Source organism: Phyllostomus hastatus, unplaced genomic scaffold, assembly GCF_019186645.2.
Source record: "Phyllostomus hastatus isolate PE091 unplaced genomic scaffold, TTU_PhHast_1.1 phas_scaffold_1066, whole genome shotgun sequence".
NCBI lineage: Eukaryota > Metazoa > Chordata > Mammalia > Chiroptera > Phyllostomidae > Phyllostomus > Phyllostomus hastatus.
This window is the reverse complement of record NW_025334004.1, coordinates 4,353,184-4,370,640: the sequence shown is the minus strand read 5'-3', so window position 1 is coordinate 4,370,640 and position 17,457 is coordinate 4,353,184. Positions and strand designations below refer to the sequence as shown.

At 43.1% G+C, this 17,457-nt stretch overlaps 1 protein-coding gene across 1 annotated transcript; it reads right to left on the bottom strand.

The window, feature by feature from the left end:
- Positions 1-1,534: 1,534 nt before the first annotated feature.
- Positions 1,535-17,084, bottom strand: LOC123828849 (interferon-induced protein with tetratricopeptide repeats 1-like). The gene is made up of 2 exons (XM_045854244.1): positions 16,998-17,084; positions 1,535-3,238 (listed from the first exon to the last, which is right to left on the bottom strand). Exons 1-2 carry the CDS (start codon positions 17,000-17,002, stop codon positions 1,822-1,824), a joined length of 1,422 nt encoding a protein of 473 aa, XP_045710200.1. The 5' UTR covers positions 17,003-17,084; the 3' UTR covers positions 1,535-1,821.
- Between the last annotated feature and the right edge of the window lie 373 nt (positions 17,085-17,457).

Sequence of the window (17,457 nt, the reverse complement as noted above, 5' to 3'; positions counted from 1 at the left end):
CCTCACTAGACTGTAAGTTGCATGAGGCTTGATGAAAATGTCTGCTTCATTTACTGGTGGGGATCAACCTATGCCACTCCAAAGCATTCCACATTGATGTGAGGATTATTTTGAGTGGAAGGCAGTTGAGGAGAAGCAGATACAGGTATCCCTACTTTTCAGAAGTTCTCTTCATGCCTCTTCACTGTTAGGAGGTCATAGGTTAGTACCTGTTTTTGCTAAATAAAATTTCAAAAAGGATTATTGCCTTTGTGAAAAAAGACAAAAAGAATGGTGTTCATTGTTTTGCATAGAGCCTTTATACAGGCAGTGATGGGGGGCTCAAATGTTGGAAAAATTTTAGTTTCGTGTAATAGCTAGGAAGCTTAGTAATCAATGTATATAAAAAGCTACTGTTTCAGGAACTGAAGGTATGACCCACCTGGACTACAGGAGACCATGAGCACTTCCACCTTTGTGCCTCAGGAGGTCTCAAGCAATCAAGATGGAATCTGAGCCATTGTACTCCAGGGTGAGTTGCCCACCACCCAGGACACAAAGACCACCACCCAGGGCACAGATGAAAGGATGTTGCAGCTTTTTATCTGATTACCTTTTCCCTGGAATTCCAATCCCCTTTTCCACACTCTTCTTCCTTCATAAAAAGGGTCGGTTGAAAATTCAAAACAGTTTGTTAAGGTACAAATCTGCCTTCCTCTCAGATTGCCGGCCGTTTGAATAAAGAGCCCATAAAGATTCAATCCCTGTCTCTGCTTACTGGGTCTCCTAGGTGACAGGGAGCAGAAACTCCAGTTTTTCTGGTATCAGCAGAGCACAACCCCAGCTGCTAAGCTCCTTCCCCAGTAGTTATGCTCACCGGCTCAGCATGAAACTGCCATGGGTTTGAACTGTGTCAGTGAGGCTCTGTGCTCCATTTCATTTACAAAATGTCCCCTAAGGTAATTATGTCTTTTCTTCAAAGCATTTCACTTACAAAAGATTTCATAGAAATGCTTTACATTTGGAAGGGGGTGGGGGAAACTACAGAGGAAGAGCTCTGCTACCTCCCTATCTGCTTAAAAAGCAGGGCACAATCTCCTACAGGTGTTCTTCCTCCCTCTTCTATCCAGACAGAGGGTCATCTCCTGAAACACCTCCAAGTCTTAATCAGCCCAGAGTCACTATCAAAGGAATCTGCATAACAAACCTTGGCAATTAGCAGCTATCTTCAGGTATTTTTCCCCATATATTTACCTTCTTACCTTCCCCCATGTTACACACTAAAACTTTTTTCCCTTTATCTTATCACTTCTCTAACACTTTATTGTTCTTTTACTAAGCTGCAATATAAGCCCACAGGGTAGTGTCATGTGTATGTGAAATACATGTTAATACAATTTTGTTTGTTTTTCTCTTGTTAATGTGTCTCTCCCTAGTCTAGTTTACGGGGACCTCAGTCAACAAACCTATGGGTAGAGGAGAAATAAATTCCTTATATCACCATAGTATGTTTGGTATCTAGCACAGAAAACTATTTGTTGACAAAATGAATCAATCATTTTATGCAAATGCAGTGTTTTATTTGCAGCAATTTGACTTAACAAGCCATTATTTCTACTGCATAACATTCACATGAAATAGTTTATGTTTCTCTTCCTCTCTGTCTTTCACACAGAGACATATATAATCTGTTACACTATTTTCTGACTACAAGTAATATTTGATCAGGTGTGAGTAATTGCTGAAAAATAATATGATTCTGAAAGCAGCACACAGAAAAGATGGTTAGTGCACAATAACCTAAAATCAGATGGAATGTGAAAGCAGTGTGTATTTCAGCGTCTAAGGAACACGTCCCACAGAGTTCTCAGAGCCAGCAGCCAGCCTCAGGGCCCGCTCATAGCACCCCAGAGCTTCATGCATTTCTCCTTTCAATTTGTAGACAAACCCAAGGATGCTCAAGCTTTCTACGTCTGCTCCATTTCTCCGAAATTTCTTTAAAATCAATTTCTCCAAAGCACTGAGACTATTTTCTCTTGAAAATGTTGACTTTTCTATTTTTATTGCTTTTAAATAATGGATTACTGCATTGACTTCAGATTTCATATGAAATTCTTGAAATTGGCCATACTCGAAATGAATATATTGCTGTATATGATCACCAAAGATCTCTATGCTCAGCAGTGTCTGAAAAGTGTCTTCAGCCACTCTGTGCTGGCCCACTTCTGCATACATCTTGGCCAAATCAATATACACCTGGTGAAATATGGGCCTTAACTCTATAGCCTTTTTAAATTCACAGATAGCCTTCTGAACTAATCTATGGATATTTTCTTTATCTCTTTCTTTGGGCTTCCAGTGGTTAGCTTTCTTTATTTGAATCATTTGTGTCTTGTAGCAAAGCCCTACCTGGTGATGCAGGAAGGCAGAGGAGGGTGTTTTCTTCAAAGCCATTTTTAAGAAGTGAAGAGCTTTATCTACAGAGCCTTTTCTTCGGTAAAACTTGCCCGCATATCGAAAGACATAGCTTTGAGAGGATGTGCTGTGCAATGCTTCTTCAATGTACTTCTCTCCCTCAGCCTCTTGACCTACACCCTGCAGTGTGAGAGCAAGGAGAGCTTTAATATATGCATCCTCTGGATTTAGCCTGATGGCCCGTTTTAGCGTATGTAGGGTTTGGGATTGTTTGCTGAACACATCCAGACGAGAGACAGCGATTGCATACCCAGTGTTGAATTCTGGATTTTCAGGGTCCACTTCCAGAGCCTTTTCAAAGCAAGCTTTTGCTCGTTCATAATTTTGTATTCCACACTTCAGGAAGGCCCATCCTTCCTCACAGTTCATTTGTGGACTCTCCACTGTGTAGCACAAGGAGCTGGCAAACTCCTTGCAAATGCTTTCCACCTTGTCCAAATACATCTGGGCTTCTTCCAGTCTGCCCATGTGGTAACACAGCCAGGCGAAATTGCCCCAGGTAACCAGTCTTCTCACGTGTGCTTGGTCATCCTGTTCTGTCTGGACCAAGTCTTCAGCCTGTTTCAAGCTCTGCAGGGCTTCCTTATTCTGGCCTTTCAGGTGTTGCACATAGGCCAGCAGGTTGTGTACTGACACATTAAATTTTGTGTCTAGAAACTCAATTTCTTCCAAGACCCTGTTTTCTAAATCAGTGGTTTCAACATCTTCAATGAGCAACTTCCATGTAAAATGGCATCTCAGCTGCTCCAGTCTATCTTTGAGCTGATCTTCCTCAGAATTCTTACTGTGAAAACACAAGCATATTTTCTTTGTTAGGTGAGGCAATGTCAATGGAGAGAAGCCAGATAAATCACTTCAGATTAAGAGGTTAGCCTAGAAAAGGACACAGCTGCCTCATTTTTTCTTTTTCTTTTTTTTTTAGAGTTCCTCTATAGTTAACCCTTGAGCAACACAGGTAGGAACTTGTAGGCTCACTCATATATATCTGGATTTGTTTCAGTATAGTCAGTCCTTCCTATCAGGGGTTTCACATGCAAGGATCCAACCAATTGTACTTGAACACACCACTGTGTTTGATCTGTGGTTGGTTGAATCTGTGGATATGAAAGGCTGACTGTAGACTTTAAAGTTACAGTGAGTTTTCAACTGTGTGGGGATGGGGGTGGGGGCTGGGCTTGGCATTCCTAACTTCCTCCCTGTTCAAGGGTCAACTGTATTTCTAAGACCTGCATGAAGTTTGAATGCAATGTGCTTGGCCCCATAGGCTGGCTCCAGCACTTTCTCCCCAAATAACCTCTTTCTGCCTCAATGTCCTATTTGAAAAATAGAGATAATAATAGTTCTTATGACACTGGGTTTGGTGAGGAATAATAAGCCACATGTGCAAAGCACTTAGAGCACATTATGTGCTATATAAGAGTCTCCTGGCCCTGTGTGGGTAGATCAGATGGTTAGAACATTGGCTGGATACACCAATGTTGCTGGTTCAATCTCTGGTCAGGGCACATACAAGAAGCAAACGATGAATGCATAAATGAATGGAACAGCAAACTGATGTCTCTCTCTCTCTCCAAATCAATAAATAAATGTTTTAAAACAGAGTTTTCTATTTTCCTACTAATTCAATTTGGACAGAATGCAGGTAGAAATGCAGCACCTCAGGACCTTAGTCTGCAGATTATTCAAGAAGATAAGACCATTAAAAAGAGATAATTTTGACTAAGTACTTTTCCCACTAATTATTTGAAAATAATCATAATTTCACAGAGAGCAAAAGGAACACATAGTTTTAGTGCACCCTTCAGCAAGTTTCTTCCAATGATTACATCTTACACAACTATAGTACAATATCAAAGTTAGGGAATTGAAATTGGTATAATATGTGCATAGTTCTATGTCATTTCATCACATGAATGAATCCCGGGAACCACCACCACCATCAAGATACAGAGCTCTCTGATCATCACAGATATTTCCCTTCTACTGTCCCTTTACAGTCACATCTGTCTCCTCCTTCCCTGTTGAGAAATCCACAACCTCTGATAACCACTAATTTGTTCTTTATTTCTGTAATATTGTCATTTCAAGAGTGTCACATAGATGGAAACATACAGTACATGACATTGGAGATTGTGTTTTTTCCCTTATCATTGACACTTGAGTTGTTTCAAGTTTGGGCTTGTTACAAATAAATGTTCTATGTATACTTTTCTATAGGCTTTTGTCTGTACAAACATACAAACAAAGTACATTTTTATTTCTCAGGAGAAAATGACCAGGAGTGCAACAGCAAAGTCATGTGAAAGGTGTGTGCTCACATTTTCCAGAAATGGCTAAACTTGGTGGACTTAAAGGGATAGACTGACAGCAATATGGCCATAGTAGGGGACTTGAGCACCCACTGACTACACTGGATACATCTCCCAGACAAAAAATCAGCAAGAATACAGAGATCCTAAACAACACACCCAATCTCATGGATTTAATTGATATTTACAGAACATGTCAATCCAAAGCAGCAGAATGTACATTCCTTTCTTTTATTATGATATTATTCATTTATTTTTAGAGAGAGGAGAAGGGAAAGAAAAAGAGAATGAGAAAAACATCAATGTAATGCTGCCTCATGGGTGTCCCTCACGGGGGACCTGGCGCATAGCCCAGGAATGTGCCCTGACTGGGAATTGAACCAGTGACCCTTTGCTTTGCAGTCTGGTGCTCAATCCACTGAGCCACACCAGCCAGGCAGAATGTACATTTTTTTCAAGTGCACATGGACCATTCTGACACAGAGACCACATATTAGGACACAAAATAAGTCTTCACGAATTCAAGAAGACTGGCATCATATCCAGCAGCTTCTCCAGTCATAATGGCATGAAACTAGAAATCAAGTATGGAAAAAAATAAAAAACATTTAAACACATTGAGTCGAAATAGCATCTTATTAAACAATGAATGGATTACCAATGAGATTAAAGAAGAAAGAAAACATGCCTGGAAACAAAGGAAATGAACACACACACAACAACCCAAAATGCACGGGACACGGTGAGGACAGTCCTCAGAGGGAAGTTCATAGACCTGAAGAAGCAAGAAAAATATCAAATAAACAATATAACCCAACACTTAAAAGAACTGGAAAAACAACAAGAAAAGCCAAGGGTAAGTAAAAGGAAGGAAATAATAAAAATCAGAGAAAAAAATAAATGACATAGAGTCAAAAACAAAAGATCAATGAAAGCAAGAGCTGGTTCTTTAAAAATATAAACAAGATTGCTGAAGCCAGTCTCATCAAGAAATAAAGAGAGACAACCAGTACATCAAATCAAAAATGAAAGCAGCAACATAACAACTTACATCACAGAAATAGAAAGGATTTGATGATAAAATTATAAACAATTATATGCCCATAAAATGCACAATGTGGGCAAAATGGACAAATTCCTAGAAACATGTGGTCTTCCTAAAGTCAATCAGGAGAATCAGAAAACCTGAATAGACAGATAATAAGTAATGAAATTGAAGCAGGAGTCAAAAAACTCCCAGCAAACAAAAGTCATGAGCTGAATGGCTTCACGGGTGAATTTTGCCAACTGTTCAAAAAAGAATTAAAACCTCTCCTCAAAAGATTCCCCCAAAATTCAAGAGGATGGAAGACTTCCAAGACCTTTTTACAAGGCTGGCATATCCTAATTCTAAAATCAGATAAACATACTACAAAGATAGAAAATCATAGGCCAATACCCTTGATGAGCATAGATGTGAGAGAGAAAAATCTATTGATGATCTCCCTTCTACGCTGTGACAGTGATGGAACCCACAGCCTTTTCGTGTGCGGGAATGTACAACATGACCAAGTGGGATTTATCATGGGGCTGCAAGTTTGGTTTCACATTCACAAATCAAAAAATATAGTACATCACATAAAGAAAATGTAACATAAAAAATCACATGCCCCTATCTATAGATGCACAAAACGTATTCAATAAAATCCACAACAAAGAAAGGCTCAGGACCAGATGGCTTCACTAGTAAATTCCACCATACATTTTAAGTGTCAGGAGCTCAGATGAGTTGGGAGGGAGAGACAGTTGAACTTCCAGGGGTCAGAGTAGACAATTAAAGCACCCAGCCCAAAATGAAAGTGTTTTGCCTTTAATTGTGACTGTGATGGTATCAATGAGAGTGCACAATGGAGAATATGCCAAATCCCCTGTTCCATCTCCCTACCCCCAGCCTCCAGCATGGTACACAGGCTGAAGTTCAGGTAGATCAGCACAGATGTGACTGAGAGGCCTGAACAAAACTTTCTGGCAGTTAATGGACCCTGAAGTCTGAGGAAGGGTGGGGTTAAGTGCTAGGAGTGGAAAAGTACTGGGTACTGACCATAGTGGGGTAAAGAGTCTTCAAGTTTTCCCTCTCCTCTCCCCTCTATGGAAATCTCAGCAGAGGTGTCTGAAGAGTAGCTCTGATCAAGGCCTCAAACAAAGGAGCCAAGGAATGAGGGTGCCTGTCCTAGGATGCAGAAAAGTGAGAGGCATGTCAAACCAGAGAGGACCTGCATCACTGACTAACCTCCCTTCAGACACAGCAGTCCATTGGCTGTGCACCAAGTGTGCTATGTGAAAGGCAGCCTTCCCCTGTGACACCAGTCAGGAGAACCCTTGTAATTTCCTATGGTCGGGCCTAAAATAATTCACATGGGGATTTTCAACCAGGACTTGGACTCTTCTTTAAAAAAAAAAACCAAACAAAACCAAACATCTCCAAAAAATTAAATAGAGAGAACACTATGCTTTCACACTCACAAATTCTAGGAGGCCAGCATTACTCTGATACCAAAGCCAAATGAAGATAATAAGAAACAAATTAAACTAAGACCAATTTCTCGTACAAATGTTCATGCAAAATCTTCAACAAAATACTGGCACACTGAATTTAACAGCTTAAGAAAAGGATTTTACACCCTGACCAAGTAGGGTTTATTCCTGGGATGGAGGAATGGTTTCAATGTATGAAAATCAGTCAGTTTAACATACCACATTAACAGAATGAACAGAAAAAAATCCACATCATCATCTCAGTTAATATAGAAAAAACATTTGAGAAAAATTCACTACCCTTTCATAATGTAAGCACTCAAAATACTATAATAGAAGGAAACTACCACAACATAATAAATGCCATCTATTGCAAGTCCACAGCAAGCATCACACTCAGTGGTGAGGGGTTGAAAGCTTCTCCTGTAAGATCAGGAACAAGGTAAGGATGTTTGTTTGTGTCACTTTTATTCAACACAGCCCTGGAAGTCCTAATCAGAGCAATTAGTCAAGAAAAAATACACGCATCTACACTGGAAAGGAAGAAGTAAATATATATCTGTTCAAAAACAGTGTGATTTTGTACATGGACAATCCTAAATATTACACACAAAAACTGTTAGAACTGATAAAAACTTTTAGCAAAATGGTAGTATACAAAATCAGCACGCCAAAATCACTTTTGTTTCTATACACTAGCAAGAATCATCTAGAAAGGAAAACAATTCCATTTACAACAGCATCAGAAAGAATAACATATTAAGAAATAAACTTTTGTAAGGAGGCAAAGACATACACTGAACACTACTACTACACATTACTGAAGAAAATGAAGAAAGACACAAATAAAAGGAAAGGCATCCTGTGTATAAGGATGGGAAGACTTAAATTGTTAAGACATAAATGTGGCTCTGGCTAGCGTAGCTCAGTGGATTGAGTGCAGGCTGCGAACCAAAGTGTTGCAGGTTCGATTCCCAGCCAGAGTACCTTCCTGGGTTGCAGGCCATAACTCCCAGTAACCGCACATTGATGTTTTTTTTCTCTCTCTCTATCTCCCTCCCTTCCCTCTCTAAAAAGAAATAAATAAAATCTTAAAAAAAAAAGATGTAAATGTGACAGAACATAGCTGAGCAGTAGCCATTGTTAGGTAGGAGCTGACCAGCAGCCATTCCCAGACAGCAGCCTTTCCCAGATAAGCAGTTGTCTCAAGGTCATACTCTAACCTTCGCTTTCTGCTTCTGTATGCTTGCTTTTAGCAGTTGTTTAACACCCCCCTCCTTTTTGCCTTGTAACAAGAATATAAGCAAACTCCAGCTTAAGCTCAGTGCCCAGAATTTGGAATTTATCTCCTCTGGGTCTGCATGCATGTATAAACCCCACTTCGCAAACCCCGAGGCCGTCTGAGTCGTACTTTCCATAACATTTAGGTTCCCTGACTGGGAAATGACTCACGTGAGCAGGCTGTTGCCTCCAGTGAAGGCGGCCTTGGGGTAGCTGGTGGGGCCCAGCGGTGATAAGGAGGTGTGTGTGCCCCGGTGATTTCGGGTCCTGAATATCCGGGGCTCTGCAGGCTCGGCCCCGGACTGCTCTTTGACCCTAGCTGGTGGGATTCGAACCGGTAGAATCTGGGAAGGTGCCAATCAGATAAGTGCCCCGGGGACCAGGAGCCCAAGACCATGCCCACCCTTTGTGGTGGAAGGAGGGACTGATCGCCCCTCAGGCCAGAAGGCCCAGGTAGGGTTTCCAAAGTTCGGGCGATGGGAACGTGATAATCTCTGGGTGTCTGTGTCGATGATTGTGCCTGTTGCTCCCCTGGCAAAAGCCTACAGAGTGGGAGTGAGACCTAACCTGCAGTTCCTTGGTCTGTCATACGGCAGAACAGCTGGGAGTTTAACCCGAATTCTATCTGGGCAGCCTTAGCTAAGACACACCCAAGTCCCTCATGACATGGGAAGCCAGCCTGGTGACCCAAGAGTCCCTTCCCCTGTCTGTCAGCACTGATTAGGAGAATTCATCATGGGGGGCATGTCTCTGCCATGAGACCAGATCTGAAAGAGCAAGTCTCTGCCATTGGTGTTGTTTCTGATCAGAAACCCTCTGTACTTGAAGACCTGTTTAAGGTCACCTGTAAGACCTAGGAAAGGTCACTGTAACTGGTTGGCGAGAATGCCTTTGCCACTGGGGACCCAGGAAGGGTCATTTGGGGCTCATGAGTGCCTCAGCCAGAGGTAAAGCAGCATGTCTCTGCCAAGAGACCGGGCCTGAAGGAGCATGTCTCTGCGAGGCACCAATGGACGCATTGGTGCAAGAGAATGCTTCTACGTGTGTTGTTCTGGAACTCTGTGTTTTGGAATTTGCTCTGTGTCTGGTCTGAAAAGGAAATTGAGGATTCCAGGGAAGGTTGAAACTTCACAGTCTGTAGGAAAGTAAATGGGAAAGTATAAAAGATATAAATGAAGAATGTGTATGAAAGAAAGATTAGAAAGTTTGTGAATGTTGCAGAAGGTCTGTGGGAAACTGTAAAGATAAATAGAAAAGTGAAAGTTTTAGGAAGGAATTATGTAGTGAAAGTTAGTGATGGAATGTATAAGGCATGGAAATGCTCAGTATTGGACATCAGAATGGCGCAGCTAACTGTCTTGAAAGTTTGTTTTCATTTGAAAGTTGAAACTGGGTTTGTAATATCATCAAAGATGTACAATTTACAGGTATGGAGGACCTGTCAAATTCCCATTGTTGAATGTCATTGCAGGAAAGACCTTGCAACTAAATGTCTTCCCAAAAGACAGTCTCACAGGCACAGAGACTGGTTTGGAGGTTATTGTGTGAATTAAATCTGTGTGTCCTTCTGTTTTCTTAGGACGTATGCCTATGACTTCATTACCTGAGTGATTGGTTGGAATATAAGCCCCACTTAAGGAGCCCATTTTTCATCATCGCCCCCTGAAACTCAACAGTTTGGCTGAACTAACTGGTTGGGTTGGTGAGCAGCTCGGACAATCTGTGGGCTTCACTTTAGAACTGATTTTCCCTTTTCTGTCTTGATGGCTTGGACAGAAAGGGTTCAGATATCTGAAAGGAGAGATATCCTAATATATTCCCCTCAGCCTGAGTGAAGTATAATGGGCCACAAGAGATTTGGATAGGTGTAGCATGCCTTGGTATACCTTCCTCCAGATAAGCCATTTTTTACTTAAGTTCCTGCCTTTGTCATTTAGTGGTTATGATTTAATCATGCCTTCCAACTCTTTCCAAATCTGTCATCTCCAGAATACGACCAGGATGCCAATGGTCCAGTAATACCAGTCTTTGGACACCAAGCCTGCAACTCCCTGGTGACAGCCAACTGACCAGGATTCTGTAAGGTCCTTCCCGTTACAGGAAGGACTCCCTCCGTGCTGAAAAACACCCCCCCCCCCCCCCCGCTGTTTCAGGTAGACCCCATGGGTAGGTAGGACGAGGTCCATGTCCAGCCAGAAGTAGTTACAAGAAGATGAGACCTTCGTCCATTGTCCTTTAAAAAAGTTTAAAGTGGGTGTGTATCTGAAATGAGAGATTGTTACAGGGTGCAGCCAAGATGGGGGACTCCAAATGGGCATTTAAAGTGGGGTCCAGAACTCAAGGCATCCAGGAGATTTTAAGATGTCTTCACCCCTTCCCCCACAGGTGTGAGTTGGGGGAAGGGACACACGGAGCAAGAACATGCGGGGCTGTTTTGTACATCAACAGCTTTACAGCTAATCCATGGCATAGTCATTTGACATGCTTATAGCCTTTGGCTGGTCACTTAGATATGCTGAATAGCTGTGGCCATGCTCCGGGCCAGGGAGATAAAAAAAAAAAGACTCCCCCGACCCAAGATGTGACTGGGAGGCAGGTCCCCCAAGTTACAGCACCTGCGTGGGAGCTCGGAGAAGATTGGCTTCATGACATGGGGCCACACCTGCCCAGACCCATGATAGCAACCAGATGGGAGCGGGTACCAGCCAGTCCAGGATCTGTGGGCTGTTAATGAAGCAGCCATCACCCTCCACCCGGTCATTTCAAACCCGTACACCTTCCTGAGCCAGCTTCCCCCAATAGCAACATGGTTTACCTGTCTTGATCTGAAGGATGCCTTTTCTTGCATTCCTGTGGCACCTTCCAGCCAACCCATTTTTGCCTTCGAATGGAAAGATCCACACACAGTGGTCAAGACTTAGTTAACCTGGACTAGACTGCCCCAGGGGTTTAAGAACTCCCCAACCTTATTTGGGGAAGCCCTAGCAGGGGACCTGAAGCCCCTTGCTGGGGGGGGCCAGACCTGACAATTCTGCAGTACATGGATGACCTCCTCCTGGTGGCCCCATCCCAGGAACGGTGCTGGGAGGGAATGCATATGCTTCTGAAGTGCCTGGCTGAACTATTTTACTGAAGTCAAGCCTAGCCGAGGGTTAAAATACCTCCTGGTAATTGTGTGTACCTTCTCTGGATGGGTTGAAGCTTTCCCCACCAAGATGTAGAAAAACCGGGAAGTCACCCCAGCCCTCCTGAGAGAGGTCATCCCAGGGTACAGATTGCCTCTAACCATTGGAAGTGACAATGGGTCGGCCTTTGTCTCACAAATCGTCCAAGAAACGGCCAAGCTTCTGAACATCATGAGGAAGCTACACACCGCCTATCGACCCCAGAGCTCTGGGAAGGTAGAACGGATGGACCGGACTTTTAAAGAAACTTTAGCTAAATTTCACCAGGAAACCAGACTGCCCTGGATGGGCTTGCTACTGCTAGCTTTCCTTAGAGTTAGAAACGCCCCTAACCCCTCAGGATATACTCCATATAAACTAGTTTTTGGGAGACATCCCCCAGTTCTCGGCACACGAAAGGGGGGACTCCAGTTGCAAGGTGAATTAGGTCAGACAAAATATCTCCAGAAGCTAGGGGAAACTTTAGAGAAGATACCGGGGAATGGACCTTTCCTCCGCAGGGTTCCTGACTGTAATGGACATCTTCACAGGAGTGTTGGGAATTGGACTAGTGACTGTGACCCCGGCAGAATGAAGTTCCGGGGAACAAGTTGCCCTAGGAGTAGTTTATCTCTCTTTAGTCTCTGTAATTGGATATATTGTATGCTTTGTTTGACAAATGCAGGGTCTATCTCAGCCCCAGTCTGCAAATGTAGTGCCCCCATGTGTAGGATTAGGCTTGGCGGCGGAGTGATGACCTACCCGCTTCCAGCTGTAGCTTTCACCTCCTCCACCTCCACCCCATCAGGTTGCATTTGGCCACAGCCCCAATTCCTCTGTACTTGGGGAGAGAAATTATACCAGACTGGAATAACAAAAGGAACTATAGGATACCAGTCCCAAAAGTGGCAGGGACATGGATTCCCTGGCCAACAAGTATGTTGGAACTATTACCGCCAGCTGAGTACAATGAGCCAGGCAGTGTTTGAACAGGCTAAGAAAGAGGCTGCAAGAGAAATAGCAAACCAGCTGGCCCAAGAAGCAGTCATCTACAAAGGGGCTAACCTCACGGCTTTTCAGGAGGCCCGGTGGATGGTGAGCCCAGCAGTCCAAGTTCAGTACATGGTCCACACCATGTATGCAGCATACCAGAAAGTTACTAACTCCACAAAAGAATGCTGGGTATGTTTGCCTATAAAAGAAAAAGGGTTTCTGGATGTTCCAGTGCCCCCAAGCTGGAACAGGGCTCGTAAGACCATAGACACTCGTCCTACCGTGATCCAAGGACCCGTAGCTACCATTGTCTTCCTAGATGCTGAGGGGATGAACTTAACCTGTTTGGTGGCAATCCAGACCACAGAGCCAAGGAACGATGTGGGAACGCTCAACCCCCGGCTCTGCTCTGGTCAACGTAATATTCCCAACAACAGCAGCCTTTGTACTGAACCTGGAATCTTCCTTCTCTGTGAGAAGGCAGCTTACAAGTGCCTGCCCCAGAATTAGACCAGGATCTGCATTGAAGTCTCCCTAGCCCCTACATCAGTATCCGGACCCCTAACGAGATGAGAAAGCTGCTGCAACCTAAAGTGAAGTAAGCCTCCCGGCATAAGAGAAAAGTAGGGGCCGCCATAGCTATAGGGGCAAATCTTGCAGTGGGGGTTGGGGCAGGACTCAGGGCAATGGGATTGTCTGCATCCACTTACTACAAGCTGTCAGCTCAGCTGAGTGAAGATATGGACAACGTAGCCCATTCCCTGACCACCTGCAGCAGCAGATAAACTCCTTGGCTGAGTTAACCCTTCAGAATCAGAGAGCTTTAGACCTCATTACTCCAGAGAAAGGTGGAACATGTATGTTCCTAGGAGAAGAATGTTACTATTTTGTCAAGCAATCGGTATAGTAGCAAAAAAGGTTAACATCAAAGGAGAACATTAGAATTCAGGCCCAAGAGCTAGAGGATTAGAATTTTGGATTCAATCCACAGACGTGGCTAACATGGATATTGCTTGTTCTAGGGCCCATCCTCATAATTCTCCTAGGCATAACTCTGAGGCCCTGCATCCTCTGGACCTTGGTCCAACACCTGGAGGCCACAGTGACTCAAAAAGCAGCCGCCAAAGTGTTAGTCCTCCAGCAGTACCAATACCAGTATCAGCAGTTACAAGCTTCCCTATGATGTCAGTCACACAGCCAGGCGTTTAGTGATGCTGAAAGGATAAAAGCACCTTATAGCATCAAGGGGGGATTGTGACAGGACATAGCTGAGCAGTAGCCATTCTTAGGTAGGAGCTGACCAGCAGCCGTTCCCAGACAGTAGCCTTTCCCAGATAAGCAGTTATCTCAAGGTCATACACTAACCTTCGCTTTCTGCTTCTGTATTCTTGCTTTTAGCAGTTCCCCCCTCCCCTTTTTGCCTTGTAACAAGAATATAAGCAAACTCCAGCTTAAGCTCAGTGCCCAGATTTGGAATTTATCTCCTCTGGGTCTGCATGCATGAATAAACCCCACTTTGCAAACTCCGAGGCCGTCTGAGTCGTTTTTTCTGGAACATAAATACCATGCAAAGCAATCTATACATTCAGTGCAATTCCCATCAAAGTTCCAATGATTTTTTTGCAGAAATAGAAAAATGCATTTTAAAATTAATCTGGAATCTTCCCTGGCTGGTGTGGTTCAGTGGATTGAGTGCCAGCCTGCAAACCAAAGTGTCGCTGGTTTGATTCCCAGGCCGGACATATGCCTGGGTTGCAGGCCAGGTCCCCAGTGTGGAGTGAGTGAGAAGCAACTGTACATTGCTGTTTCTCTTCTGCTCTTTCTCCCTTCCTTCCCCTGTCTTTAAAAATAAATAAATAAATAAATTAAATCTTGAAAAAAAATTAAAATTCACATGGAATCTCAAGGAATCTCAAATAGGCCTAGCAATCTTGAAAAAAACAAAACAAAACACACAGTTGGAGGTCTAACACTTTCTTGATTTCAAAACTTACTACAAGCTATAGTAATCAAAAGAGTGTGGAACTGGCATATATACAGGCATATATAGAAGTGGAATGGAAGAGAGAACCCAGAGATACACCTTCACATATGGTTGTATTAACAGCGAGTGCTACCATAACAAAGTACCATAGACAAGGTGGTCTAACCAAAAGAAATGTCCATTTTCATAGTTGTGGAGACTGGAAATCCTAGATCAAAGTGCCCACTTTGGTTCTGGGTGAGAACTCTCTTTTGGCCTCTGCACATGGCCTTTCCTCCATGGTGCATGGTGTGGGTAAAAGACTGCTCTTCCTATTCTTACAGGGACCCCAACCCTGTAGGAATAAGGATCTACCCTTATGACCTCACTTAGCCTTTTTTACAGGCCCTATTTCCAAATCAAGTTACATTGGGATTAGGGCTTCAAAGTAGGGATCGAGGGGATACAATTTAGTCCATAAGAACAGTCAAATGATTTTGGACACATGTGCCAAGACCACTTAATGGAGAGAAAAAATCAGTGTTTCAACAAATGTGTTGGGAAAAGTGGATCTTCACGTGCAGAAGGATGAAGTTGGACCCTTACTTCACAGCAAAAGGAACAACAAAAGGCACTCAGAAGCGATCAAAGACCTAAATGTAAGGTCAAAAACTATGAAAATATTAGAAGAAAGCACAGGGGAAAAAGCTCCAGGACATTGTATTTGGCAATGATGTCTTGCATATGATACCAAAAGCACAGGCAACAAAAGTAGAAATAGATAAGTTGGACATCCTCAAAACTGAAAACTTTTATGCATCAAAGGACACTATTTATGGAGAGAAAAAACTCACAGAATGGGAAAATTTATTTGCAAATCATGTCTGGTAAGGGATTGATATCCAGACTATATAAGCAGCACTTACAAATCAAGAACAACAGCAACCATAAAGAAACACCTGATTTAAAAAAATGGGCAAAGGATGAGAGTGGACAATTTCTCCAAAGAAGATGTACAAATGGCCAAGGAGCACATGAAAAGATGTTTGACATCACCAATCATTAGTGAAATGCAACTCAAAACCACCACACAACACCACTTCACACTCATTAGGATGGCTACTGTTAAAATAAGAAGAGCAGAAAGTAAAGTCTTGGTGAGGGTATGGAGACAGTAGAACCCTTGTGCGCAGTGGGAATGTGAAATGGGGCAGTTGCTGTGGAAAATGGTGGTGACTCCTCAGGAAATTAAGCATGCAATTACCATGGGATTCAGTCATTCCAGTCCTGGAAATACACCCAAAATAAGTGACAATAGAAACTCAAACAGGTATCTGAATACTTGTATTCCTAACAGCATTACTCACAATAGACAAAAGGTGGAAGCAACGCAAATGTCCTTCAGTGGATGAATGGACAAACAAAATGCGGTATATACATACAAGGCAATATTATTCAACCTTCAAAGGCCTCTCACTGGGCATTTTCTGAAACTTCTGCCTCTTCAAAATTTTACCTATTTGAGCACTGAGGGGGAATTTGCAGATCAATATTGATTTTAATGTCTTTCCTTTTTAATCTGCTGATATCAGGAATTACTGGAATGTAGATTCAGTGTGGACAGTATAGAAATTCCCACATTAGGTCCTTTAGCTAAGGAGCATAGGGATGTTCTCCAGTGCAGAACTCCAGCCAAGCCCCTGGGACAGGAGGAAATCAGGGACCCTGCAGACCACCTGGCTGCTGATCTTAAATGCAGTCTCACTGGATTGGCCTCCCATAGCAGCTCAGCCATGCAGAGAGGGAGACAGGAAGCCTACAGAAGGCTTGTTTTCTAGGCAGTGAGCTTTCCCACCACATCCCCACAATGTTTCCCCCACACATCTGACGACCTCTCCACTGTGGGTCCCTTGGCTGTGTAGTCCTGCAGCTCCTCCATGGTGAGGAGCCTCTAAAAGCAGTGTCTCTATCCCGACCAACTGGACCTTGCCTCCTTATGTCAGACAGAGGTGAGTTTGGTGGAAAGTAACATCAGAGATTGGGATCATCTTCTCCCGCAAAATAACTTTGCCCTTTCCCTCCTCTTCTTAGGCTTTAACATGAGGTAAGCTTCCTCAGGACGAAGCTAACAAAAATGAAAATGCCTGAAGTAATAAAACCGTTTGTGTGTGTGTAGGAATGTGCACACTCAGTGCACACACAAATGCCCAAACAGAAGTGTGAGAAAGCTTGACATCATGGAAACTAAGTCTGTTCAGACAGTAACGATGAACATTTTGTTCAAAAAGTTAGAAAGACAGAGAAGCAAGCAACCCTTACCTCATTGTTGCTGTGAATCAGGCAGCAGTTGCACTGTGCTTACTTTGCTGGATGGGCTTCTCTGAGATCTGCCAGCCTGCCTTGTAGATTTTTCAGATAACCTTAAGCCCAAGAACAGGGATATATAAAGGAGGGAAACAGAAACTAATTAGGAAAACTTTGGGCGGGTCATTGCAAGAAAAACTTAGAAACGAAGGTGGAAAAAAACATTGTAAAATGGAACTAACCATAGTCGGTGTTCCTGCTCCCTTCAGGGGCAAACTGAAACAAAGTTTTGTTTTTTTTTTTTGAGGAGAAGATGGTGAATAATAGTTTTGGTGATAGGTAAATCCCTCTCTCAGTGTCTGTACCAAGCAAGGTTATAGAAGCCTGGGAGCTAGGAGATGCCAGTGATGCCCAGTCTGCTGACCCTGGAGCCAAGGACCCTGTGACAATTGGCTGTGTGAACTTGCCAAGGTCA